General features: G+C 35.9%; 1 protein-coding gene across 5 annotated transcripts in view; it reads left to right on the forward strand.

Annotated features, from left to right (window-relative positions):
- ERC1 (ELKS/RAB6-interacting/CAST family member 1) overlaps positions 1 to 23214 on the forward strand; it is a 302330-nt gene that overhangs the window by 133475 nt on the left and 145641 nt on the right. For all 5 annotated transcript variants that reach the window (XR_009960212.1, XM_062590517.1, XM_062590533.1 and 2 more), the window contains one exon: positions 22859 to 22994. Coding sequence is in view for 4 of the 5 variants with exons in the window: in XM_062590517.1 (XP_062446501.1) it covers positions 22859 to 22994 (136 nt within the window). In the remaining variant the exon portion in view is untranslated. The remainder of the gene's footprint in view (positions 1 to 22858; positions 22995 to 23214) is intronic.

Below are 23214 nucleotides of genomic sequence, written 5' to 3' on the forward strand. Positions count from 1 at the left end.
TCATTTCTCTTTGGATAAGTGACAAGATCATCCTGAGATCCTAGTTACCATTTTGCTCTATTTCACACCTTTATAAAGAACATGGAAAAGCAGTTAGCAATTACACAAAATGATTTTTTTTTTCAGTAAGAGAGAATTTAGCCTGTAACAGAACAAAGATGCAGCAGTAATTGCTCTCCATACAAACATGGTGCAGCTGGCTAAAAAACATTTTTGTAGTGTAGAGAAAATTGCAAATGACCTCAGCATAGCTTTTCTGACCCTGTTTTGCCTTCATCTTGTGCCAGCAAAAGAGGCTACCTTCAGTGCCAGTTGAAAGGGGAGAGCGGTTCACTGGAATTCTGCGTGGCTGTCCTGCATTCTAAGCTGTACCTTTTATTCCCACTGTTACACTGAAGGAAAAAATGCTGCAATATCATCACGATGCGAATAGTAACTACAAAGGGTCCCTGAAACACAACATGTGAATTCTAAGCCTGCATGATCTGGATTCAGTAAAAAAAGACAAAACTCACTTTTTTCCTACCTTATTTAGTCCCATATTCCGCCAAGCAATCCCCCTCCTTTTTTTTTCCTTTGCTAAATTTATCTGACCAGTTATAGTTTTGCAGTTCAGTTTAGGAAACTATGCTTTGATTTCTGTCAGGATTGTTACAGTTACATAGTTTTCCATAAGAAATAACTGAGGCTTTTGAAACATGAAGACTTGCTCATACAGTGAGTATGTGGTAACTCCCCAGATAACACAGCCTCTATAAGCAACTATCCTTTAAAAAGTTGATTTGAAGAATATTAGTTTAAAAGACAAAGAAAATTGTCTTCACGCTGGTTTATCTTTTATATACCAACAGTACACTTCTCAGCTGTACCTCGTTTTAAAAATGCTGCTTATACAAATTTCATATATTGACATTGTTGTTCATAAAATACATGCCAGGAATAAGGCCTTTAAATTTTATTTACATATTTAATTAAACCAAAAGTAATAAACTGTATAGTAGCTAAGCCAGTATATAGAAATATTTTTCTCCACATCATATTCTTCCTGTAGGCTTTAGTGGTGAAATCTTCCCATGGGAGATGTTAACTTACATTGTCAAAGCCAAATTGACAATTTTAGCAGGAACAGAACATTTTCTTTTCCTCTCTCCTGTTTACTGAAAAAGAATAAGTTTTAAAATCAGATGAAAAAGATCTGTATTTTACAACTGTTTGTTGACTTATATTGCTGTTATCAGTGAAATTGACAGCAGATGCCTATGAAAAGATACTGGGGATACATGAAAAAAGCAATAATGAACCTACGGGGCCTCCTGTTATACAGGAAACTCCAGCATTTTGTCCTGGTCAATCCTGCTGTTGAACAATGTTGGAGAGAACTGTCAAAGATATGCCTGTTTGGTCATTATTGATTTTAGATTGCACCTTATATGGGAGAATGAAAACAGCATCAATATATCAATGTAGGCAGAAGGGGCAGATGCTTTTTTTTTTTTCTTTGGGAAAGGTGACTTCAGCGTCAAAACTAGGAAAGATGAACTTTAGTTTTGACAAGATGATCTAAGACTTGAAGACTTACTCCGTGGTTTTTATTCCTTCTATTCACTTCCAATAAGTCTGGGTCTTCAACAGTGTAAGTGACAAAATAGCTTTCTTACTCACGGAGAGAAAAGTAAGCCCCTGGAAGATGGCCTAAAGGAGCACATCAGAATTCTTGTTTCATCTCAGCCTCCACATTTTCAAAAACTTTGGTAGGATTCTTGAAGAAGGATACCTACTGCTGTTGTGATATAAATCCAAAGTTTTCTAAAGCTGATTTATTCCCCTTTTCAAGAACTGTTATGTATTAGAGATTATTTTCTGTGCAGAAAGCTGCCTCTAAGTGAAATGGTGTAATCTAATTTAAATGCCCTTTTTCTTTTTTTATTAGATGTCTGTAAAACATGCAGCTCATTGTGTTTGTGAAGAGTTATGTGTCTGTGTGGCATTACGTAATTTAGATCTGCTTGTTTTGTTCTGTATTCTTGAACTCTGTTATCTCTGGACACTGTTTTCACAAACTTTAACTCTTTCTCTTTCGCATCTCCTTCCTGGATTTGCTGCTTCCTTCAGCTTCACCTCAAGGTCAGTATCCACTTTTAATAAGGGTATTTATCAGACTATTGTGTGTTAAGCTAAAATTGAGATCTTACAGAAGATTGTGCATTAAGTTACATGATCCATAAAATAAAAGATCAGATATTTGGTCCATTTTATGTAGGAGGGTGGGTTGGATAAGGTACACAGAAGGAACTTGGACTTGAAGGAAAGAATTTGTATCAAAACCACATAAATCAAAGTTGTAGCACCCTGGTGAAGGAGGGGAAAGACTTGCTAATGAAGCTTTGCAGGAAGCTGAAGCAATAGAGTTTAAATATTCTTAGTTTTATCTGTTACTTCCAGAAGAAAAAAGATTGAACTTAATCATATTCTCTGATACATGCTATTGAGCGCAAAAGTAGTTGTTTTAAAGACTAGTCATCCATACTTTGTTAAATATTGAATTTTTATCATTACATCTGTATCTGAAACCTTGTATGATATTACAGACCTAATTTTGGTGCACTTTGAGCTTGTTGTGCAGGAAGTGTTCAGTCTCTAACTGAGAAAGGATCTAGGATTAGAAGTTAAGGATAAGTATATTAGCAAGAAGATAAATTTGTTGAAGGTATGAAATGATTAACTACTGGAAAAAAGAAAAGGAAGCCAAGGGTTGAGATGTTTGGAAATCTTTAAACAGTGGTTTCCCTTTCCCCCCTGCTTTTCCCCCCTCCCTTTTCCCCCCTCCCTTTCCCCCCTCCTCTTTCCTCTTTCTCCTTTCCCCTCCTCCCCTTCCCCCCCCCTTTTCGTAGCTTTTAAACAAGGATTTTTGGATTTCAGTAAAGGAGTAGAATTTCTGTGGCCTGTATAGCTCAAGAGGTCAGAGTACTCGATCTAGTCACCGCAGTTACCTTTAAAACACTTTGAAACCTTTTTGAATTCTTGTCTTTGCTGCTAAGTCTGGTAGGTGCTATCTCTGACTTCTGATGAGGGAATGATTATAATTGTTGTAGGCAGCGTCTTTGCCCAGAAAGCCACCACTTAATGACTAAAGTTCTGACTTATTGACCAACGTCTGGCTTTTCTATTCCTGATTAACACTGTGAAAAATGTAGTGGTAAATAGAATCCCATGATGTTGTGATGCTGCTGACGCCTTTAAATTGTGTCAGCGTTCTGACCTTGGTTTGGCACAGGAGTTGCACTTGTGGCATTGGCTGGGTATTTTTCTTCCTCCCACAAACTGGAAAAAGATTGGAAGTTAATCGTGTTGTTGATCCATCAATACGTTTGGCATTCAGTCTATTATATTGGCGTACTTGTACTTGGGCTATCCTTGAATGACCCTCTTTTTTTAAGATCTCAGAGAACAGAACTACCAGGAAACTTTTCATTCTCATATGAAATACGTGTAGTTTCTTATCTTGCATGAAAAGTAGCTATATTGTGTAGTCTGTGCTAGTTGCCACTATGGGTTGACTTTAATGTGCTTTGTTTGGCCAATAAAGTCATAAAACTCTACCTGTCAGGGATGCTTCTGCTTCAATCCATACGGCTGTAAGGTTTTGTCAATACATGCACCTATGCTGACCATGATGGATAAGAGAAGAAACTGTTTCGGGAGTACAGGGGGGTTTCTGAGAACTGCCATGGTTTCTCTTTCCCCCATCAAACTGTCTATAATTTTTATTTCTGTCATTTAGAGCATGTTGTAAAATGTGGCTAGAGAAGATACAACTGGGGTTGAGTGATTCTGTGTTTCTGTGAGGGGCCAAGTGTTACAATTTTTGGAGAGTTTTCTGATTGATAAGATATAAAAGAAATTGTTCTGACTTCACAATCTCATGATAGATTTATTGATTTTTAGGATAGCTAGGTGGTGAGATTTTCGTAAATTTGTTGAAATAAGTGAAAAGTGCAAGGGCATAGATGGTGTCACTGCTTTTGGAACTACAAATGCTCTGCTGGCCAGAAAGATGCCTCATCTCATAAGGACAAACAGGAAAATTGCAGGGGTTGTAGTACAGCTCGTTTTCCTTCTATACGTTTTATTGTTTGCCTGATTACTGTTAGCTTCAGCATATGAAGAAGTACCTATGCCCTGAAGTTATGTTTTAGGTTAGAAGCTACTATGGGAGCCGTAACTTTATTTTTCTCTTAATCGTGTAATGGTAGTTATTTTATTTTTCAGACATCAAAGTCCCTTCCTGAAAAAGAACTGAATTTATGAAAAAAGTATTTAGGTAGGTCTGTATTCCAGAGAAAGGAAGAAATAATCTGAATTATATCCATTCTCATCAAGAATGGCTTTGCTTACTGTAAGCGGAGCAAAACTTTTAAAATTTTGAGATCTGTCTGTTACGCCTCTCTTGCTGCTAAAGTTGGTGAACTAGAACATTATTGTGTTACCTGCATCATTGTTACTGTTATGACAGGTACTTACTGTTTAGAATGTTAAGTGCCTAGATGAATTTCTTAATGGAAACAATCTCAGAAGGTATGGGGATTAAATCCATTTTCTTTGAGGAGTTTGTGTTAAGCATTTCTATTGATGATAGCTTTACATGAAGAACTATCTAATGCTGAACTTGAGAGTAACAAAAAACAAGAAGTGTTATGGTGTCATTACCTGCAAAAGCAGAAAAACTAGAAAAATGCCATAAAGTTATATGCTACAGTTCTTCAATACATCACAAAAGTTGAGAAAATTGGCAGGGATATTACTACTATAAAACAGAAAAAGGTAATGAGCTATAGAGATTCAGGTCGACAAAATCAAGTGCTGCAGTGAGCAACAGTATTTCAATGAGCTGTATCAATACAGCAAAAGCAAGATTTCTAAATTCAAATTGGATATAAAACAGCTTTTTCTTTATTTTTTAACATTTAACTTTAATTTATCACATTGTTGTACCTTGTCTATTGAATAATGTTGAACATAATATTTGTCAACAATTTAATCTTCGTAATATAGCACTGGAATGGAAAACCAGCTGAACTGAAGTTACTTCCAGGAATAAGAACAGGATGCCTCCAACAGAAGGCTTGTCTTTTAGCACCCTGCTTTCTACTGCTCAGGTTTTCTAATAACTTACATCATATTGTTAGCTGTACTATCATATTTTGAAGGAAATAATTCACACATTGAAAGAAAGACATTTTCTGGACTCTGCTTTACCAAAGAGAACATAGATGCAATAGGAAGCAATAAAAAAAATAAAAAAAAAAAATAATTAAAAAAAAAGCTGTAGACCTTATTTCCTAAGTGCAAAGTGGCTTGGTGATTAGATGAGAGCAGGCTGGTGGCATGTGTCCAAATAAAAGCCTATTAGGAATGTCCATGTAAAATAAAATGTCAGTATAGCAACTCCAGGATATTATAACCAAATCAAAGTAAAAACACAGTACTATATCTGAGAGAAGTATTCTTGCGCTCCTTTTTCCAGATTCCTAAGTTTCTTCTAAACAGAACACATCTGACCACTAAAGAAATATTTAAAACATAGAACCTTGCACTAAGAAAATGATGGATAATATTACATAAAAAGTTTAATAGAAAAAAAAAGAATAGTTACTTACAGACACAAAATTGAACAGATGTCTGTGCTACTGTGGGGTTTTCATCATGATGGGAATACCTTTATACTGTGTGACATACACTACATCTGCAGGAAGGTATGTATCTGAATACTGAAAAAGACTCCAGGCATTCTGGACAAATTGCATGGGAAATGTGGCTTGCTCTTTTATTTCATACCTTCAGAGGGCTGTCATCTTCATTCAGTTTCTGTACTCGTCTTTAGCCACATCAGGCAGTGATCAGAATTCCTAGCATACTGAGTCAGCAATGGTTAGTTTTAGTTCAATAGAACCAGATACATTGTGTTCAAAGGAATTTCCAAATAGATTTCCTTAGTCATCTCTAAAAAGTAATGACCCCATAATAGTTATATGTAGCGTGTCTTTGCTTTTATTTTACTTAGAGTAAAAATGGCTTTATGGAATTCTTTACATGAAGAGTATATTCTACTTGTAAAAATGGTCCACTCCTTATGAGTAGGGAGGAGAATTAAGGCATCCGCAAGTGGGGAGAGGAAGAAATGAAGAAATTTGGCTCCTTGGCTGCTAGGGCTGTGCTGCGATGACTGTAATGCAAAATACAACTGCAATTTTCTTTAAAATAGATCACTGGCTTAGTCTTTAAGATTTGCTTTAGGTGATCATCAGAGCTTTTTTCCTTGATTTGAAACGGAACTTTCAATTTTTCTGCCACAGGTCATTTTGTTTTTCTGCCTTATTTCAGTACATCTTAACAAAGCAAAATCATTCACAGATGTATATCCTGTCAGAATTCTCCCTTTTCTTCAGTCTTCTATTATCTGATTTTTTTCCTTTTACCTGCTGAAATTAATTTTATTATATAAGACAACTGATGAGTTGTTTTTCCTTTTTTTTATTGTTGTTTTTAACACGTTAAAACTTGCAGTTTTCCTGTGGGAATTAGGGTTGAGGCAGCAGCATTAGAAAGACACATGATGGGATATGGCTCTAGGGGGATATGTGTATGTCAACAACACTCTGTGAATTCTGAAGAGCTCCAAGTGAAATGCTCTGAGGGGTCAGAGGAAGCCATCACAATTTTCTTTTTTGGATATAACAGAATATCATACTGTTACCATACTATTTCACACATTAAAATACAGCATTATTTAGAATTAATTTTAAAATATATCCTTATTTTAATATATCCCAAAGTTAACAAATTATCTAGAGCCATCATCAGAAGATTAATTGAAAATATCATTCAAACGTCATGCAGCATTAAAAATTTTGAGTAATCCTTTCTGTGTCAGATCACACTTAGTCAAAATAATAAAAATTGAAGATTATATTTCTTCTTAATAGGTAAATTATGTGCAAAAAATTATTCAAAAATAGATAGATTTTTATTTCTATCAAAACTATAAAGCTGGGTAGGTTGAATTTTAGTTGCCAGAAATAATTTTTTGTAACTCATCTATTGCAGTAAGAACAAACAGTCTGTCTCTTCCTATGTGGACAAAGTGTAAATTAACATTTTAAATTATTTTTTGTATGAACATTTGCATAAATGACGCTACTAAAGGTTTTAACAGACCTTGGACTCAGCAATGATACCATAGTTATAGCGAACTCAGTTGGGCAGGAGACCTTCTTAAAAGGTCTAGGAAGGTATGAGGAGTTCAATACATTCTCTCCTCACATTTTTACTGATAAGGACTGCTTTCAGGTCATCCAGCTCCCTGAGCCTACTGGGTAGAGTCTGAGGGAGAGAAGCAATAACCTCAGAAATGGAAGACCAAGTTAAGGGACCGTTTAAGAAAATTGGAAATATGCAGGTTCATGAGGTCAAATCAAGTACATCCAAAGTTACTGAGGTAGCCAGTTAATGTCATTGTGAGGGCTTTTTCTATCACCTTCAAAAGCGCATGGTTGTCAAAGTGGTTCCTAATGACTGGAGGAGGGTAAACAGCATACCCATCTTTCAGGTATGAGAAGCAGGATGCAAGGAATCTGGATCCTTGGATCTGGAAGGCTAGTCAGCTGAAGTTCAGTCCCTGGGAAGGTTGTGGAGCAGATCCTTCTGAAAGCTGTGTCCGAACACATCATGGACAAGGAAGTCCAGGGAAAAGCCAGTATGGATTTACAAGGGTAAATGATGCCTGACTAAGTCTCCAGCGATGAGAAGTCTGACTCAAATGAAAAAGAATTGTTTATTTTGGCTGCAGCAAGGCTTTTGACCTTGCAGATGAGACGATGTCTCATCTACTCTTAGCCAAATTGTCAAGGTGGGTTTGAACAGGATGACTATAAGGTGAGTGGAAAATTGGCTCAAAGACCTGTGATCGGGAGTACCAAGGTTCTTCAAGTAGCAATGGGTTATTAGCATCAGTTCTCTGTGGTTGATACTGGAATCTGCACTGTTTAATGTCTTTTTAATGATTTGGATGAAGAGATGCAACGCATCCTCAGGAGGCTCATGGGTGGTAATAAAATGAGGAGAGTGGTCATGGGGAGTATACACTGAAGGTCAGAGCTGCTATTTAGTGTGACCTTTGGAGAATGGAGAAATGGACTGACAGAAACCTCACGAAGTTCAATAAAGGCAAGTGAAAATCCTGCACTTGGTATAAAATAATCCCCTGTATCAGTGTGGGTTAGGGGCTGACTGGGTAGAAGGCTGAGTTGCAGAAACTCTACCTGGGAGTGATAGAGGACAAGTTCACCATAAGTCAACAGGTCACATTGCTTCAGAGAAGACAAACTGTATGCCAGGCTATATTAGCACAAGCATAGCCAGCAGGTCAAAGGAAGTGATTATTTCCCTCTACTTGGCACTTGTGGAGCTGCATCTGGAATACTATATCAAGTTTCGAGTCTCCTAGTACAAGAAAGACATTGGGAAACTGGAGTGAGTCCAGTGGTAGGACAGGGAGATGTTTGTGGGCTGGAGCACATGACATACAAGGAGAGCCAGAGAAAATGGGATATGTTCAGGCCTAAAAAGAGGAGGCTTGGAAAGACTGTGCTGTGGTCTTCAAGTACCTAACGAGAAGGTACAGAGAAGGCAGAGCCAGATTCTTCTCAGAGGTGTTCAGTGAAAGGACAAGAGGCAACAGGCACAAATGGCAACCTGGGAAGTTCTGATTAGGTGTTAGAGAAACACTTTCCTCCCCATCCCCAAACATAAAAGCTGTCAAACCTTATTGTTTATAGAATCACAGAAGATAAAATAATCGCTATGTTTCCCCTGGTTTTTATCTGCTCTCTGTAAGCATCCACCTCTGGCAATGGACTAGAATAAGGCAAGAATGACCTTAGATCTGTCAGTGTGGAGGCTTCCTGATCTGTGTCTGCAGTTACCAGGAATGCTGTTATATGTGTTACTCAGATTGAAAGGACTGTTTTCCATTTGCAGTACTCTCATCCTTTGTCCTGCTCAAATTATGGGCAAATAAAATGGAGCATACCTGACACAGTTCTTTTCCACTGCTCTGTTGAGGCAGCCTGTTTTTCTGCTGTGAGATTTTTGGCTGGTTAGGAAGTTATTCCTCGTGTCTGTGTCTGTGACTAAAAATGTTACCTGTTGTTTTTGTGCTAATTGTGAGGATCAACTTTCATTTTTGACCTGTGCACAAGGTAACTTTACTACCTCAGATGAGTGTTTCAGATATTCCTCTCAATATTTTACTCTTTGATTAGGAGTATTTCTTGTTATCACTGGTCATTTGTCAGTGGCAAATACTTTTCATCCTGACTCTTCTGAAACTGGGTTTCCACCTGCATAACATGAACTTCAGTTGCAAACAATAGCGAGCCTCTTTCTTGGTTGAATATTTTAGCTTTTATAGCTAGTCTTCGTGTTGAAGTACTCCGGGTAGTCTGCATAGACTTAATTAGAAATTTACTTCATTTTCTTCTAGTCCAGGAGATGGTCCAGCCATTCTTAATCTAAATAAATGTTGTTTCATTCTCTTGAAGTAAAAAATGCTTCCAGTTTTCACTTTCGGTGCTTGACTGTCTAATAACTTCTTGGTCTCACGATTAAAGTTCTCCCCCACCCCTATCCCTTTGGTGACCCAGAATACCCAGTTGAAAGCATTTTTAATATGGAATATTATTCTGTATCACTTTATTTATAGCAGTGAATAGATTTGATACAGAGACCAAATGTGATTGTAGTTTTAGAATGACAGTGGTGTTGAATTTGTTCATTTCCAGTGTCCTGCTTTTAAGCATTCTGTAACAAACTCAATCCTTTGAAGTTATCTCCTTTTTTAAAACCAGGAGTGGTAAAGAGATAGAAATTTGAGTGCAAAATACTCTGCTTAGGAAGACCAGAAGAGCCTCATCTAATCCTAGAATCTGCAGCTGCCAACAACTGGCTGTTGAAAAGCTGGAGTATCATCGTTGACAAAAAAGGCGAAAGGCTCCAATCCAACAGAAAATCGACATGGGGTCACTTTCTTAGTAGTTTCTACTCACCTGTGCTGCTCAACTTCTTCTCGGCATGTAAACTTATGACTTTGCAAAGCCATGGATTTACTGTGACTCACCAGATGGTAATAGTTCTAAAAGCATATGTTGTTTTCCTTAACTTCAGCATTGGTCCAACTTTTAGCTTTATCAGTCCCACTGGCACTAGTAGCACTGACCAGATTGTTTCCATTCTGGATGCCAGCAAAACACAGATTGTGTGCAAAGTTCTCATTGCTCTTTTAATACCTTGGGGGGTTTGTACCATGTTTTGTGAAGTCATATAAAGCTAGAAAGTGAAAGAGAGGTGACATTTTTGTGAGGGTGATGGAGCAGTGGAACAGGTTACCCAGAGAGGTTGGGGAGTCTCCATTCTTGGAGATACTCAAAAGCCGTCTGGACAGGGTCCTGGGCAACATGCTCTTGGTGACCCTGTCTGGGCAGGGAGGTTGGACTAGATGATCTCCAGAGGTGTCTTCCAACCTCCTCCTTACACCTTGCACAGAAAATCTTGCTTTTACTTTGAGACAATCCTGTATGAGAAAAGCTGGGAGAGAGCATTAAATGAAGTTGCTAGTAATTGTGTTATTAAGCTGCTGCAAAATGACAGAGTAGCAGAGTAGCTGTTGACTTAGAATGTGAAAAAAATGACCGTTTTTCTTGTGTGTTTAGTATACACCACTTACATAGTAATTGCCATATATTATAACTTCTTCTTAAAAGAATTATGTCATGACCACATCTCTTAATTGAGAGGAATCTTCACTGCATTATAAGTAATAGGTGTACTTTTTGTTAAGACTGTACTGTTGAATTATATCAAATTTGTCAATGAGATGCAAATAATTCATGTTTTCACTTAATTTAACCCACGCCTTTTTCCCTTTCACATATCTCTTCCTTTCAGCCCAGACTTTACTTTATAATATGGAATATGCAGATGTATTTGCTCAAAGAGATGAGTTATAGCATAGAGTATTTGACAGTTTGTTTCCTTTGAATGCTTATTTCCCTATTCTTTTGGAGTATACCTGGATCGTATAAACAAATGACAGCTGAAAGGTAGTTAAAGGAGACTGGTTTGTATTTTAAATGCTTAAAGCTTAAACATTACTATAGCTTGAGCAAAAAAACCTTATAGTCTGAACAAAAGCCTAACATTTGGAAAAATGTTTTAAAATATTACACTAGTGGTTATTCTTAAATGAAAGAGTACAAGTACATGCTATTCCCAATTTATTCTAATTTTTCTCCTAAAGTAGGAGATGTGAGACTTCTGATACCATTGCCTTTGATGGTCAAATCTCCCATACAATACTTGAAGATATGTTTAGAAGCAAGGACTTGCAACTTAGTTTCAATTTTTCAGCTTTGCTTGATTTGGATGTTAGCACCTGATGTGCATATTTCAGTAGATGTAATATTATTATTAAACAAAACAATAGAGGATTGTAAAATGATTCTTCTTAGAACTGTTTAGAAAAGTCTTGTCTAAGGAAATGAGATGCAGCAGCACGTTCTCTCCTTACTGCCTCTACCACAGTTACATTCTTTTGCTAGGATATTGGCAGTGATTTTTGTTGTACAGTACAATGTACAGCATTGCTGCATCCGTTGCTGTCCAGATATTCTTGACTGCTAATAAACATCTTAAAACAAAAACAGCCTTCTTTTGTTCATGCAAGCTGATCTGTGGTTTTCCAGTTATTTTGTTGTTAATCATAGCACTATTAGAGTTGCTGGGCTGCTTCCCTGATATTATTTACAGGCTATTTTGAATGATGGTAGATGCTGTAACAAGTTTAAAAAAAAAAAAAAAAAAAAAAAAAAAAAAAAAAAAAAGAATTAGTTACCTTCTAGAGATTAATGGAGTTGTTGAGGACCTAATCATGTTTAACATAGTATACCAGTTCATAATATATAATTCTAGTGCTTGTTCAACAAATAAGAAAGCACCCTTAATTTTACATTACACTTAGTTTCTTTCAGCATTCAATCAGACTGTTTTGGAATGCATTTAGAGTTTTTTAAAAAATCACTTCCAGAGTGTGTCTGTAAAGAAACAGCAGATCACTGAGCTCAGAACCATTCTCACTGTCAAATTCAAGTTTATTCTCCTTAGAATAAAAACCTACTGAGGAAGAAAAATTGATCTTACAGTATTTGTGTTTCGGGTCCCATCAAATACAGATTGCTGCCATCCCTCAGTCTCTATATGCACCCTTTTCACAACCATAGTTCTAGAGGCACTAAGAAAATCTGAAATTTAACATTATCAGTGAAGTCTTCTTGATGTTCTCGTGCTCTTGTTTTGGGAAGCCTGGAAGAAGCCTCGGGTTTCAGAAAAAGTGAAGAAGTATCACAGTTCATGCAGCTTATGGACCTCAATAGTGCATCTTGCGCATAGTTCATAGTTCACATACACATTACCAAAACTATCACAGAAACCTCTGGTGAAGAGATACTCGAAGTGTTCCTTTCCACACACAGTCTGTACTCGCTATGTTATCCATGAACCCTGTGGCATTCATTCGATGTGCAAAGTATTCCTATCTGTACTCTGGAGACCTATAGCTAACAGACTGATAAGACAGTATTACAGCTATATCAGAGAAGCAAGAACTAGGCCATCTGCCCTGTTTAAGTAGGTTGTTCATAATAAGTATACATGATATATTTATTACATGGTATATTTATTTAAATATACATAATATATTTTTTATGAATAATGCAGCTGTCCCCCATTTTCCAGACAGTCAAAAGTCTGTAGCAAATCATCTCATTAGTAGGACTCCTCATAGTGCTCATATCACCTGAGGTGAGCTATGCTACAGAGCATATTTCATAAGAAGAAATACATCTTAATAAATCTGTTTGCTAGGCACCAGAAAGAAATATGGCAATATTCTGTTTGGAAAGACATTTTAGTCTGTGTTCCTTACCAGAAGTAGGTCTCACTGAATAAATGCCAGAATAGAGCTGTACATATCTCAGATTCCCATGATAGTGAAGATGCTGGAGCAAGGTACAGTTTCATGGTCATGATGACATTGCTTTTCAGTCATCACCATCATTTTGCATACTTTTCCCAGTATAGTCTCTGGCAATGATCAAGGTTAGTCCTGTCAAAAGGGTCAGATTTGGCACTGCTTCTTCATAGCTAACAGCATGAAGAGTTATCCATTCATCTCTAGAGAGAATCTGTTTGGAAGATTCTTCTTGAAAGCAAGCTTGTCTTTAAGAAAATAAGCTAAATTAAGTGGTTTTTCATTTGAGCATCCCAACAACTTTAAAAATATCAGGCTTTTAGCCCCAAAACAGACTGTTTCATACTTTTTCAGAATGGTCTTGCTAGCATCACTGTCTTCACATCATTTTCTTAGAGCTCCTTTGTACTTTTTTTTCCCAGTCGAGGCAAGATTGTGCATGTTCTCATAAGCATATTTTTCATTCATATCAGAATTTCTCTTCTTCTGAGTTCCTTTCTTTTTTGTCCTTAGTAACTTTTGTTAAAGACTGCATTTTCAGTAGCTGTCAGCTTTAAAGGATTAGGGGATATATGTTGATTCTTTAGCATATAGTTTTTCAAAATGACAGGATTATATGCAGCCTATGCACCCAAATTCGGGAAGTCTTTTTGGAAGACTCTTTTTTAGAAGAGCACTTTTCTCTATTGATAGTATGATCAATATATACTGTATGAGAAATATAAGCTATTCTAGCAGAGGTTTTTTTAATGCTTTGCTTTTAAAATTTTATTCTCCTTATGTTAATTTTTGTTTTGTTTCAATGGCTGATTTTTACATTTCTTTTTTTTTTAATCAACAATTGTATCAAGTATTATTCTAGAGCGAGTGGAAAGATTGAATACCCTCATGAAAGAAACCAATGGCTAGTTTTTGTGTTTTTTTTTTTTTTTTTTTTTTTTTCTGGTTACTGGGACAGCAGCTAAAAGAGACACGTGTGATCTTAGATCACAAAAATACCCTCTGCAACCGCAATAAAATGTCATTCATAAAGAAGATTTTATTACTGTTTAGAAAATACTTTTTTCAGCCAAAGCATGCAGGTCTCTGAAACAGTGAGTAACTGGCTGTGTGTGATCCGTTCACAGGCTAGTTGGCTCATGCACTGGCGTTAAAGGTAGAAAGAACAGCACCTTTGGGAGTTCTGCCCACACCGTTAGGGCCAAATTCAACTAACTCAGCATGTTGCTGGGAGAAGGAATCCACGCTGAGGCCTAGTCAACCATTTCACTAAAGTCATTTTTGGCTTTGCAGCTGTTTACTCAATGAACAAAAGCAGAAGAAAAAATACAACAAAACAAACTTATTTGTTGAACTACTGAATGTTGTTACTAAGGTCCATAAATTCTTACTATTTTTCTTAATAAAGGAACAGCCATATTGCTATCTTACAGCTTTATTTCAGGGTTCACCTTGAGTTTATATTTTTAACATTCTTAGCTTCAAAAAAGCTTAAAATTACAAGGTTTAAGGTTAAATATTTCTTTTTTAGTTGAGTTGCCATCAGCTTTCAAAATAATTATAGAACTTGATGTATAATTAGTTTGATATTTAATCTATGAAACCTGATTCTGAATTACATGTCAGTTATGAAATTTGGTAATTTTTCATTATTTTCATCACAAAACTTGTTTCCTGCTAAGTAGATGCTGAGCATTTAAACAGTTGGGAATCTGCACATTAATTTTGAAGTATAATAACAGGGTGCATGGATAGATGCAGGGGATTATATCTACAAAGCTGGAATTATAGATTAATCAAAACATGTGGTGCTGTAAAGCTTTAACTGAAGCTTTTAGAGTGTTTTGTTTTAGCATGTTGTATCTGGCCTTATCTAAAAGTGAATCTTTGATTTGCTTAGTTTGACATGGACTTATTGTGCTAGAACAAAGAATCTCTGTATGTTCCTGCTGCTAATCCCTCAATTTTAGCCACTTTGTTAAGGCACTTTTTTCTTTTTCCCCCAATTATTTTGAAACTACTAAGATAACATTTGACTTCACCAGTATTTGTGTGTAATATGGGAACTGCTTCATGACTGGAGAATAGCCTGTTTTATTTTTTGTTTTCATTTGATTGGGGGACTGAAGAATGTCTGTTATTCCTGAAATAGATTAGTTTGATAGTGCTTTAGAATATACATGAGACATATAAGCTTCCCATCTTTAGTAAAGCTTCTCTTCGTGTTGGTATATTTATAAGGTACCTTGCGCTAAATACAGCTGATGCTGTGTCTCACTTCACTTCATCAGGAGGAAGATTTTCTCCATAGATGTGTGTTCCCTACTGATCACTTTACAGTTTATCAGATCATTCCAAGTAATCGTATTTCACAGGGGAAGCAGCTGTAGCATTCACATTTGATATTTGTAGTTTTGATAACATTTCTAGGTCTTCTACTGGACTGTACAAGTCAGAGTTTAATACAAGAAGATGAAAAAAATGCCCCAAACCAATTATATTATCTTTGTTTAGGTATTGTGTGGCTGAATATGGGATGATATTTGACTGTTGACACCCGTTTTACCTCAAAAAATCTTGGACCTGAGTTTGCATGCATTTAGTTACTCCTAATAAATTTATGTTTCAGGATAGTATGTTAGTACAGATTGTATGTATTGCAGGGTGGTTTGTTTTACTGGGTAGGAATTGGTAATATCCTCTCATAAAACATATCACGTAGCATTAATAACTTTCCCACATCAGTACTTGAAATGTATTATCTATAAACTTTAGGCTTTGTAAAGATGTCAGGTGATGGGTTTCTTTCTAAGGAAGTTTTAAATTATAGGAATTTTTAGGCTACATTTCTGTTTGTATTAGTTTCTAAATTGTATCTGATTCATTTGTCATGTGCTCCACTTTCTCTAATTCCCATTAGATGGTTGTGGAAGAAAAAAAAGACCAGAGTGAAGTTGTGATCTACTTCTAGTTTTTGGCTTCTGCACCTGCTGATTCAGACATTGTTAAGCTACTATTCCTAAAATTTGAGGCAGGCTGGTTTTCCCCTAGCCTTTCTAATGTTCATCGCTTGCTACTTCCAGTGCTGCTCTGAACAGACACTTTGTTTTAAAAGTCTGAGTTTCCTAGGCTTCAGGAAATGAAGTCCACTCTCCCCATCTCTGAAAGCCCCTCTGGGACTTCTTGACTCACATGCAGGAGGCCAGTTAAATTTTCAGGATCTGTTAATGTTTTCATTGGCATAGGTTACCTTGTCATAGAAATGTTGCAGAACAGTGACAAACAGTGTAACAAAATGATGATAGGTTGTGGGAGGAGAGACTCATGAGGAGAAGTGCTAATTGAATGCTTGAGTTTGCCAGCTGTCCATCTCAACAAAAGCAGCTCATTGAAAGAGTTTTGACTGTTTGTTAGCTCAGGCACAAAGTGGAATGGACATTATGAGGTTAGACTAAGTGATTTGAAAAGCATTATGAAATTATTGTTTCTTTTAGTAGGTCACTTAAACCATGTGCCGTTTTTTAATCTTCTTGAAATGTTAAAGGATAGTGTAAAACTACTGAAGATGCTGAGATGGCCAGGCAGACAGAGCCCAGGGAAAAAAAGAAAAAAAAAAAAAAAAAAAAAAAAAAGTTAATATCCAGAGTGACTGTTCCTGGATGGACAAATGGGCAAAAGGCTAGGAAAATCCCATGGCCGCCTTTTCTGTTGGCTTTTTATTCCTGAAATGATTGATGCTTCTGAAGTTTTGTCTTCTATTCGCAGTGGAGGAATGAAAGCATCAGCCATACAAATTCCTTATAGATCCTTAGCAATAAACTGTTTCACTGATCCTAGTTTTTCAGTGAGTGAGGCAGGGAACTTGGTCTATGCAGCCTTTGGTGACTTTGCTTTGACTATCAATATGATGCCCAGTTGTCGTGATAGGACCGTGTTATGTGGCCAGTCCTAGGAAGCAGGACCAACTACATCACTAATTTAGCTTTCTTTCCTCACTCTCTTCTTTCTTGAGATTAAACAATTAGGCTTTCAAATGCTGCCATTATTCTCAGTGGCTGGGTGATTAGCCACTGTTAAGGCAAAGCAAGTTTTGAACTAGAAGCTAGAGCAAAACCTTTTCAAAAAGGATTTTCCTTTATTTTGAATATTAAGGAGCATATATTGGAAACGATTCCTCTTTGGCTTCTTTCTGTTATGCTTTTCAAAATGTAAATGTTTTCTTTGGTATACCAACAATACAAAAATTAAAATCTCAACAGTGTCACTGTGCTTTTGATCTTTATAATTCATGAGTTAAGGTAAAGATTACGGCCAGCTAAAATATTTGGTGGTGGAGACCTAAAAAAATGAGCAGGTGGTGGTGATGATTCAGTAAGTTTGATATTTTCCTCCAGGATGGTTTTAAATCAATCCAGCTCAGATTCCTTGCATCCTATTGTGCCAGTGTTGATTTTTCACAGGAATAAGGTGATATAACTTCATTTTTTTTAACTCATCTAATAGTTAATGAGCAAGACTACTAATAAAACACTGGGCAACTTAGTTCAGTGTTTTCTGCCTACCAGCATTTCCTTCTAGATTTTTTTCTGTTTATGGTGTGTTTTGTTCTCTGACCTGAACTGTTCTTAGTGTTATACGCTTTCAGATGGCTGCTCTATTTCATTCCACAAGTGAATAAATGTATTTCTCTGTGTCTCTCAGGACTACAAAGTGCTTTGAGGTCTTGCTGGATGATGCAGTGTATTATAAAATCTAGCATCGCATAATGCAATGCGGATTTGCAATTTGAAACTAAGGTAACAATTCACTGCTTCGTTGCATACGATTTTCTTTGCAGTTTTTGCAGTAGTGTTTCATGAACTGTATATGTATTGCGTCAATTTAACTTACGCTGAGGAGCAAAGTATGCTTTAAAGCAAATGCTTTAAAGCAAACGTAGTTCCATCTGTCCTCGAGGCTTAGTAGCTGCAGCAGCGGCGGGTTGTCCTGTGGGTGGTGGTAATGCTACACCAGTGAAGGCTCTAGCTGCACACCAGCCCTCTGACATGGCTGACTGGCACTGTGTCTACTTTTTAACACATGATTATTTTCCAAGGGCCTAAGTCGGATGAATAAAACAAGCTCTTTTTACTGCAGTGCACAAGATCTGTGTATATTTTTCTGGTGCATGTATTCCTTAGTGAAATATAGTATATGTGTATATATTTTATCGTGGAGGAGAGCTTCTCATGGTGGCTGGACTGTTGTATTTTGCAATGAATGTGTTGTAGATGTATACCTCTGCCTGGGGTATTATAAAAATATTCTTGTGGTTTAGGCACATAACTGTGAAAAAAAAGCATATTAAAATATAATTATAAAATTCAAATTAAATTCTGCGTATTTTCAGTTGACATTTTATCACCTTTTATTTTACAAGAGCATTCTAATTTAAATTACCTCAGAAAAGATAGCCAGGGGAGGATAATAGCTTATGTCACTTTAACATGAAAATTCACATAAGGAAAAAATTAACAGCTAAATATGGTGATACGCATTACAGTAAAATATAATGAGATTAATATTAAAATGCAAAAAATATTCTCTTTAGCACTGAATAAATTAATTCCTTTTAAACCTTAATAAGTAATAGGGACTATAAAGCAAATAATCTTAATAGGGAGGAAAAATCTTCCAAAGGGCTTGCAGGTAATAAAGTGAATTAGATCAATTCCCTTTCTATTTCTTTTAAGAACACTTGATGGTCTGTTGATTTCTATTGTTTGGATTCTTCTTCCCTTATTAGAATTATTTAAAAATCTGAAGCCCTGTCATTTGAAAGCTTTTCTTGCTTACTGTGATTATCTTAATTTAGTCTCCATCGTGTTCAGCTATACCTCATCCCTGGAAATTCAAGAATTTGATAGAGGAGTGGAAAGGTTTCTTTAAGCGATGTAATTGTATCTTTCATTGAAATAAAAAGGCTAATGTCATAAAAGTTAATAGTCATCTTTAGTATCTAGTTTCTTCTTTAATTAGAAACTTGATTTTGATTCTACTTGATTTTCTCTGATGTATTCCATTCTACCAGTACATGTCATGACATATTGCTAAACGGAGAAAGATTATAAACACTGAAAAGATTTTTCACTCTTGAATGCCTAATTTTTTTAGGAGTTGTATCTCAAAGATGTCATGTTCTGAAAATTTGGTCTAGCAATGGAAGCCATTTTGCTATTAAAAAAATAAAATAATTTTTTCCAAAAAGACTGGTATTTTTCCCTGAAATACAAGATAGTAAACATTCTCTTTAGATTTTGCTTTTTTATATTTGACTAGAAAATTTTTTATGTTTTGATTTGAGGGTGGCTCTGAAAACTAATGTCTTCTGTGATGAAGTAATTTTGTTGGTGGTGGTTTTGTTATTATTTCTGTTGGTTCCTGTGACTTCTTGCTTTAAATAATTGCCTCATTGAAAATGAACTGGCTTTCAGGTGTATGTTAGAATCATAAGCATTATTTTCTCTTTGTAGTCCAATATAAAAATGTTTTAGTAGGAATATCTAGTAATAATTAATGCTCTGTATTTCTCAGAGAAATACACATGGTCATTATTTTATAACGATCATTCTACTTGCACACTGCAAGTTTGTTTTTATTCAGTACATACTACCAATAATGATTATTAGAAAATATTCAAAAACCTCTAAGCAGTTACCATCAATGTAATTAATTTTTTTTTGTTATTTTTAATCTTGTGCGATTATTTCAGTTCTAATAAAACTACAGGATTTCTTTAGGGTTTCTTTAAAACCTAACTGTCTCTTTGACAAAGTTATGTGCTATATATGCACAGCTGTATTCAAAAACAGTAAAACAACATTGTTAAGGTTACAAGATCAAACTCTCAAACTGAGGAAATTCCAGAGGTTTTTTTGTTTGTTTGTTTGTTTGTTTGTTTGTTTTTGCAATCTTAATTAGCTTTCCTGTGCACATATATTATGACATATCTGTATTTTTCTCTTGACCGTCTCCTTGTAAGATATATCAGTTGTAATGTGCTCAGTTAAGAAGCGTGCATTCTATATTTTATATTATTTTCCCAGTTCAGTGTTTGCTCTCATTCTGGATACTGTTTCGTGGTGAAGATGAAATCATTCTATGACATTCATCACTGGAGTATCTGAATGTTCACAATTATCAGCAGATTTGTCCTGTTAAGTAGTGATTTGGGTGATTCCTGTTAATCAAGCTTTTAAGATCTGTTGGTATTAAAAAAGTTATGTATACGTGTATATGCATATATGTATGTGTATATGCACACACATGTGCACACATGCATACACACACACACAAGCATGATTTTCCAACTCTGGCTTTGAAACTCATCTGACAGGGCAGAAAGACGATTCTATAAACATTGGTTTTCACAAAACTTTCATGATGCAAAAGTTCAAAGGTTGAAGGCTTGTATGTGCTAAAGGTTTACATGTGATTATATGTTTGAAATATTGTAAAAGTAAGATTCATCATGTGGTACTGTGGGCAGTGGGATAAACTGGAATGTGTTTTCATGTGTCAAATGACTGCAAGCCTTTTAGATTTAGATTTAGCCTTTATGGACATCAAGATTCACATGAGCTTTTCAGTTTATATGATATTTAAGCATCAGAACAAATGTAGGTAATGCTGTAGATACAAATCATTTGAAATGTTTATTATCCAACTTCTTTTGCTTTTCAGCATCAAAGATACAGACTAGTCATTGTATACTGCACAAGAATTCAGGTTTCCTAACTGTATGAGAATTGTAAACATTGATCTGAGTATTATAAGCACTAGGTAATTCTTAGAGTTCCGTCTTTTAAATTTCTTTAGGAAAGCATGACTTTATCTCCAAATATTTAGCTAATATATTAAAAAAAACATTTATCTTGGTTCAGAGCATAGGAGGTAGACATTGTAGCACAAATCCTTATAACCTCTCCTTTCTCCAAATTACACATTTTATTTGAAGAAATTTCAGACCATAAAGAAGATGATCTACTTTATATTTTGGTCAAAGTTGTGGCTTTATTAATATTGTTGTCTCTAATCTAAGCAATGAATTATAGTAACACGGATTAATTTGCCAGCTGGTAAATCTAGGTTTGCAAGTTCATCAAAATTAATTCATTTCCCTAATTTTCATTTAGAAGTAGAACCGGAATGCTCGTGGGGAACTGAATGTGTTGAACTTATATATTTTCATTTTCTGCATTAACGTAGGTGTGCTTTCTATGTTTGTTTTATAGTACAGGTAGAACGGTGTATTGTACAAGTTGAGCTAACACCAACATGTTTCAAATATGTTGTTTAATCACTGAGCAAGTCTGCTTTCAAACTGGGCAATGCGCCCATTACCAATATGCAGCGTGGGGTTAGAACAACTTAACAATTACACTAGTTATGTCGAAAAAGCATCCTGAATCAAATCAGCTGTAACTCTTGGAAAAGGTAGTTAAATACGCCAGTAATTTTTTGACACCATGAGAAAAGGACATTCCTTTATATAGAAATATAGAAGAGAGCCTCTGGAGGTCATCAACACTTCTTCTCAGTAATAGAGTTTGTGCAGCACCAAGGAAAAACTGTTATCTTTGCAATTTTCCCAGCTCCAGTTGGCTTATATTGCAAAAACCAGACTACTTGAGCATATATCTTGCAATGAGATATGTTCTTGATAACATTTTTATTACGAGTTTTGAAGAAAATTTTAAAGCAATCAGAGTTGTTTGTGATCTCTTCTAAAAGTGTTTCTGAAAGACAGAAGGAACATTCTTCCATCTCTGTGTGGATAACATACCAGATAGGAAGCTGGTATATCATTCTGCCTTCTCAACAGTAAATTAAAGAGCTGTCTCTACTACGTGCATGATGTTTGAGGGAAATCTTGCAACCAAAGAATCTGTCTTTTATTCCAAAGTCCAAACTCCAGGTATAATTATGGAGAAAAGGGCTGAGGAAGCAAGGCTAGCCTGTTTTGTTTTGATTGGACTAAAAGTTTAGACTTAAGTTCTCTGTGGTCAGGAGGTTGAGATTAAAGGGTCTGTAATTAGATTCAATACTCCGTGTGTCTTAATGCCCAGAAAGGCCAAACCCTGTCTGTAGGCGATGTTAGTTGCCAGGATCATCAAAAATAATTTGTAGATGCAAGTGAAAAGGAAATTATGCACACTTTCTGAAATAGTTTGTTCTTACTTGTTCTGTCCTGCTTGTTTCTATAGAAGGAAAGTGTAGGAAATCCCTCAAAATATCTAGTAAATAAGTAGTATTTGAGGATGCAAAGAGCTATTTTACTTCTGTAAACAGATTACCTAGATCTTTTAGATAGTCCTGTACATTCAAGATGTGTTTGATTATTTTTATTTTTAATCCTCCTACATGCCTTACATTACATTGGGTAATATTCAAAGCAAAATAGCCTATTACATATTTTTTTTTGTATGTGCATATGTGTATGAACAGAGAAAAGATTTCTATGTAACGCATACCACCTAGTTGCAAGAGAGCAGGTGTGTCCTTTGATTATCAGTTTATACTAAATAATCATTTTTAAGGATGTTGCTGTAGAAATTTCCATATGTAGATTGCTAGTGATAAGCAAAATGAAGTATTCTTGATGTTGTATTGACAATTGAGGATAACATTTACGTTTGGCCTGTCTGTGGACTACTGCAAGAAAGTCCAGATCCCAAACCCTGGCATTGATTGGAGGTATCCCTTGCACTGCAGTCTGAGTTTTCGTTTCTTTTACAGGCAAGTTAAAGATCAAAATAAGAAAGTAGCAAATCTGAAGCACAAAGAGCAAGTGGAGAAAAAGAAGAGTGCACAGATGCTGGAGGAGGCCAGGAGAAGAGAGGATAATCTCAATGACAGCTCCCAACAGCTTCAGGTAACATGAGAACCAAGTTAAAGGGATATGGTCAATCAGTCAGTTTTGGCTGCCTCACTCTCTGGAGTACCTCCTGATTTATTTTTGTAGCTGTTACATACGATTTGGTACTGTTTGTTTAAAAGGTGAATGCTTCAAGGATAGTGGCCCCTCAGTTTCCTTTGTAGTTTGCTCCATTTTTGTAATAAGAAAAAATGAATCATTGAGATAATTTTATCAT

Source organism: Rhea pennata, chromosome 1 (genome assembly GCF_028389875.1).
Source record: "Rhea pennata isolate bPtePen1 chromosome 1, bPtePen1.pri, whole genome shotgun sequence".
NCBI lineage: Eukaryota > Metazoa > Chordata > Aves > Rheiformes > Rheidae > Rhea > Rhea pennata.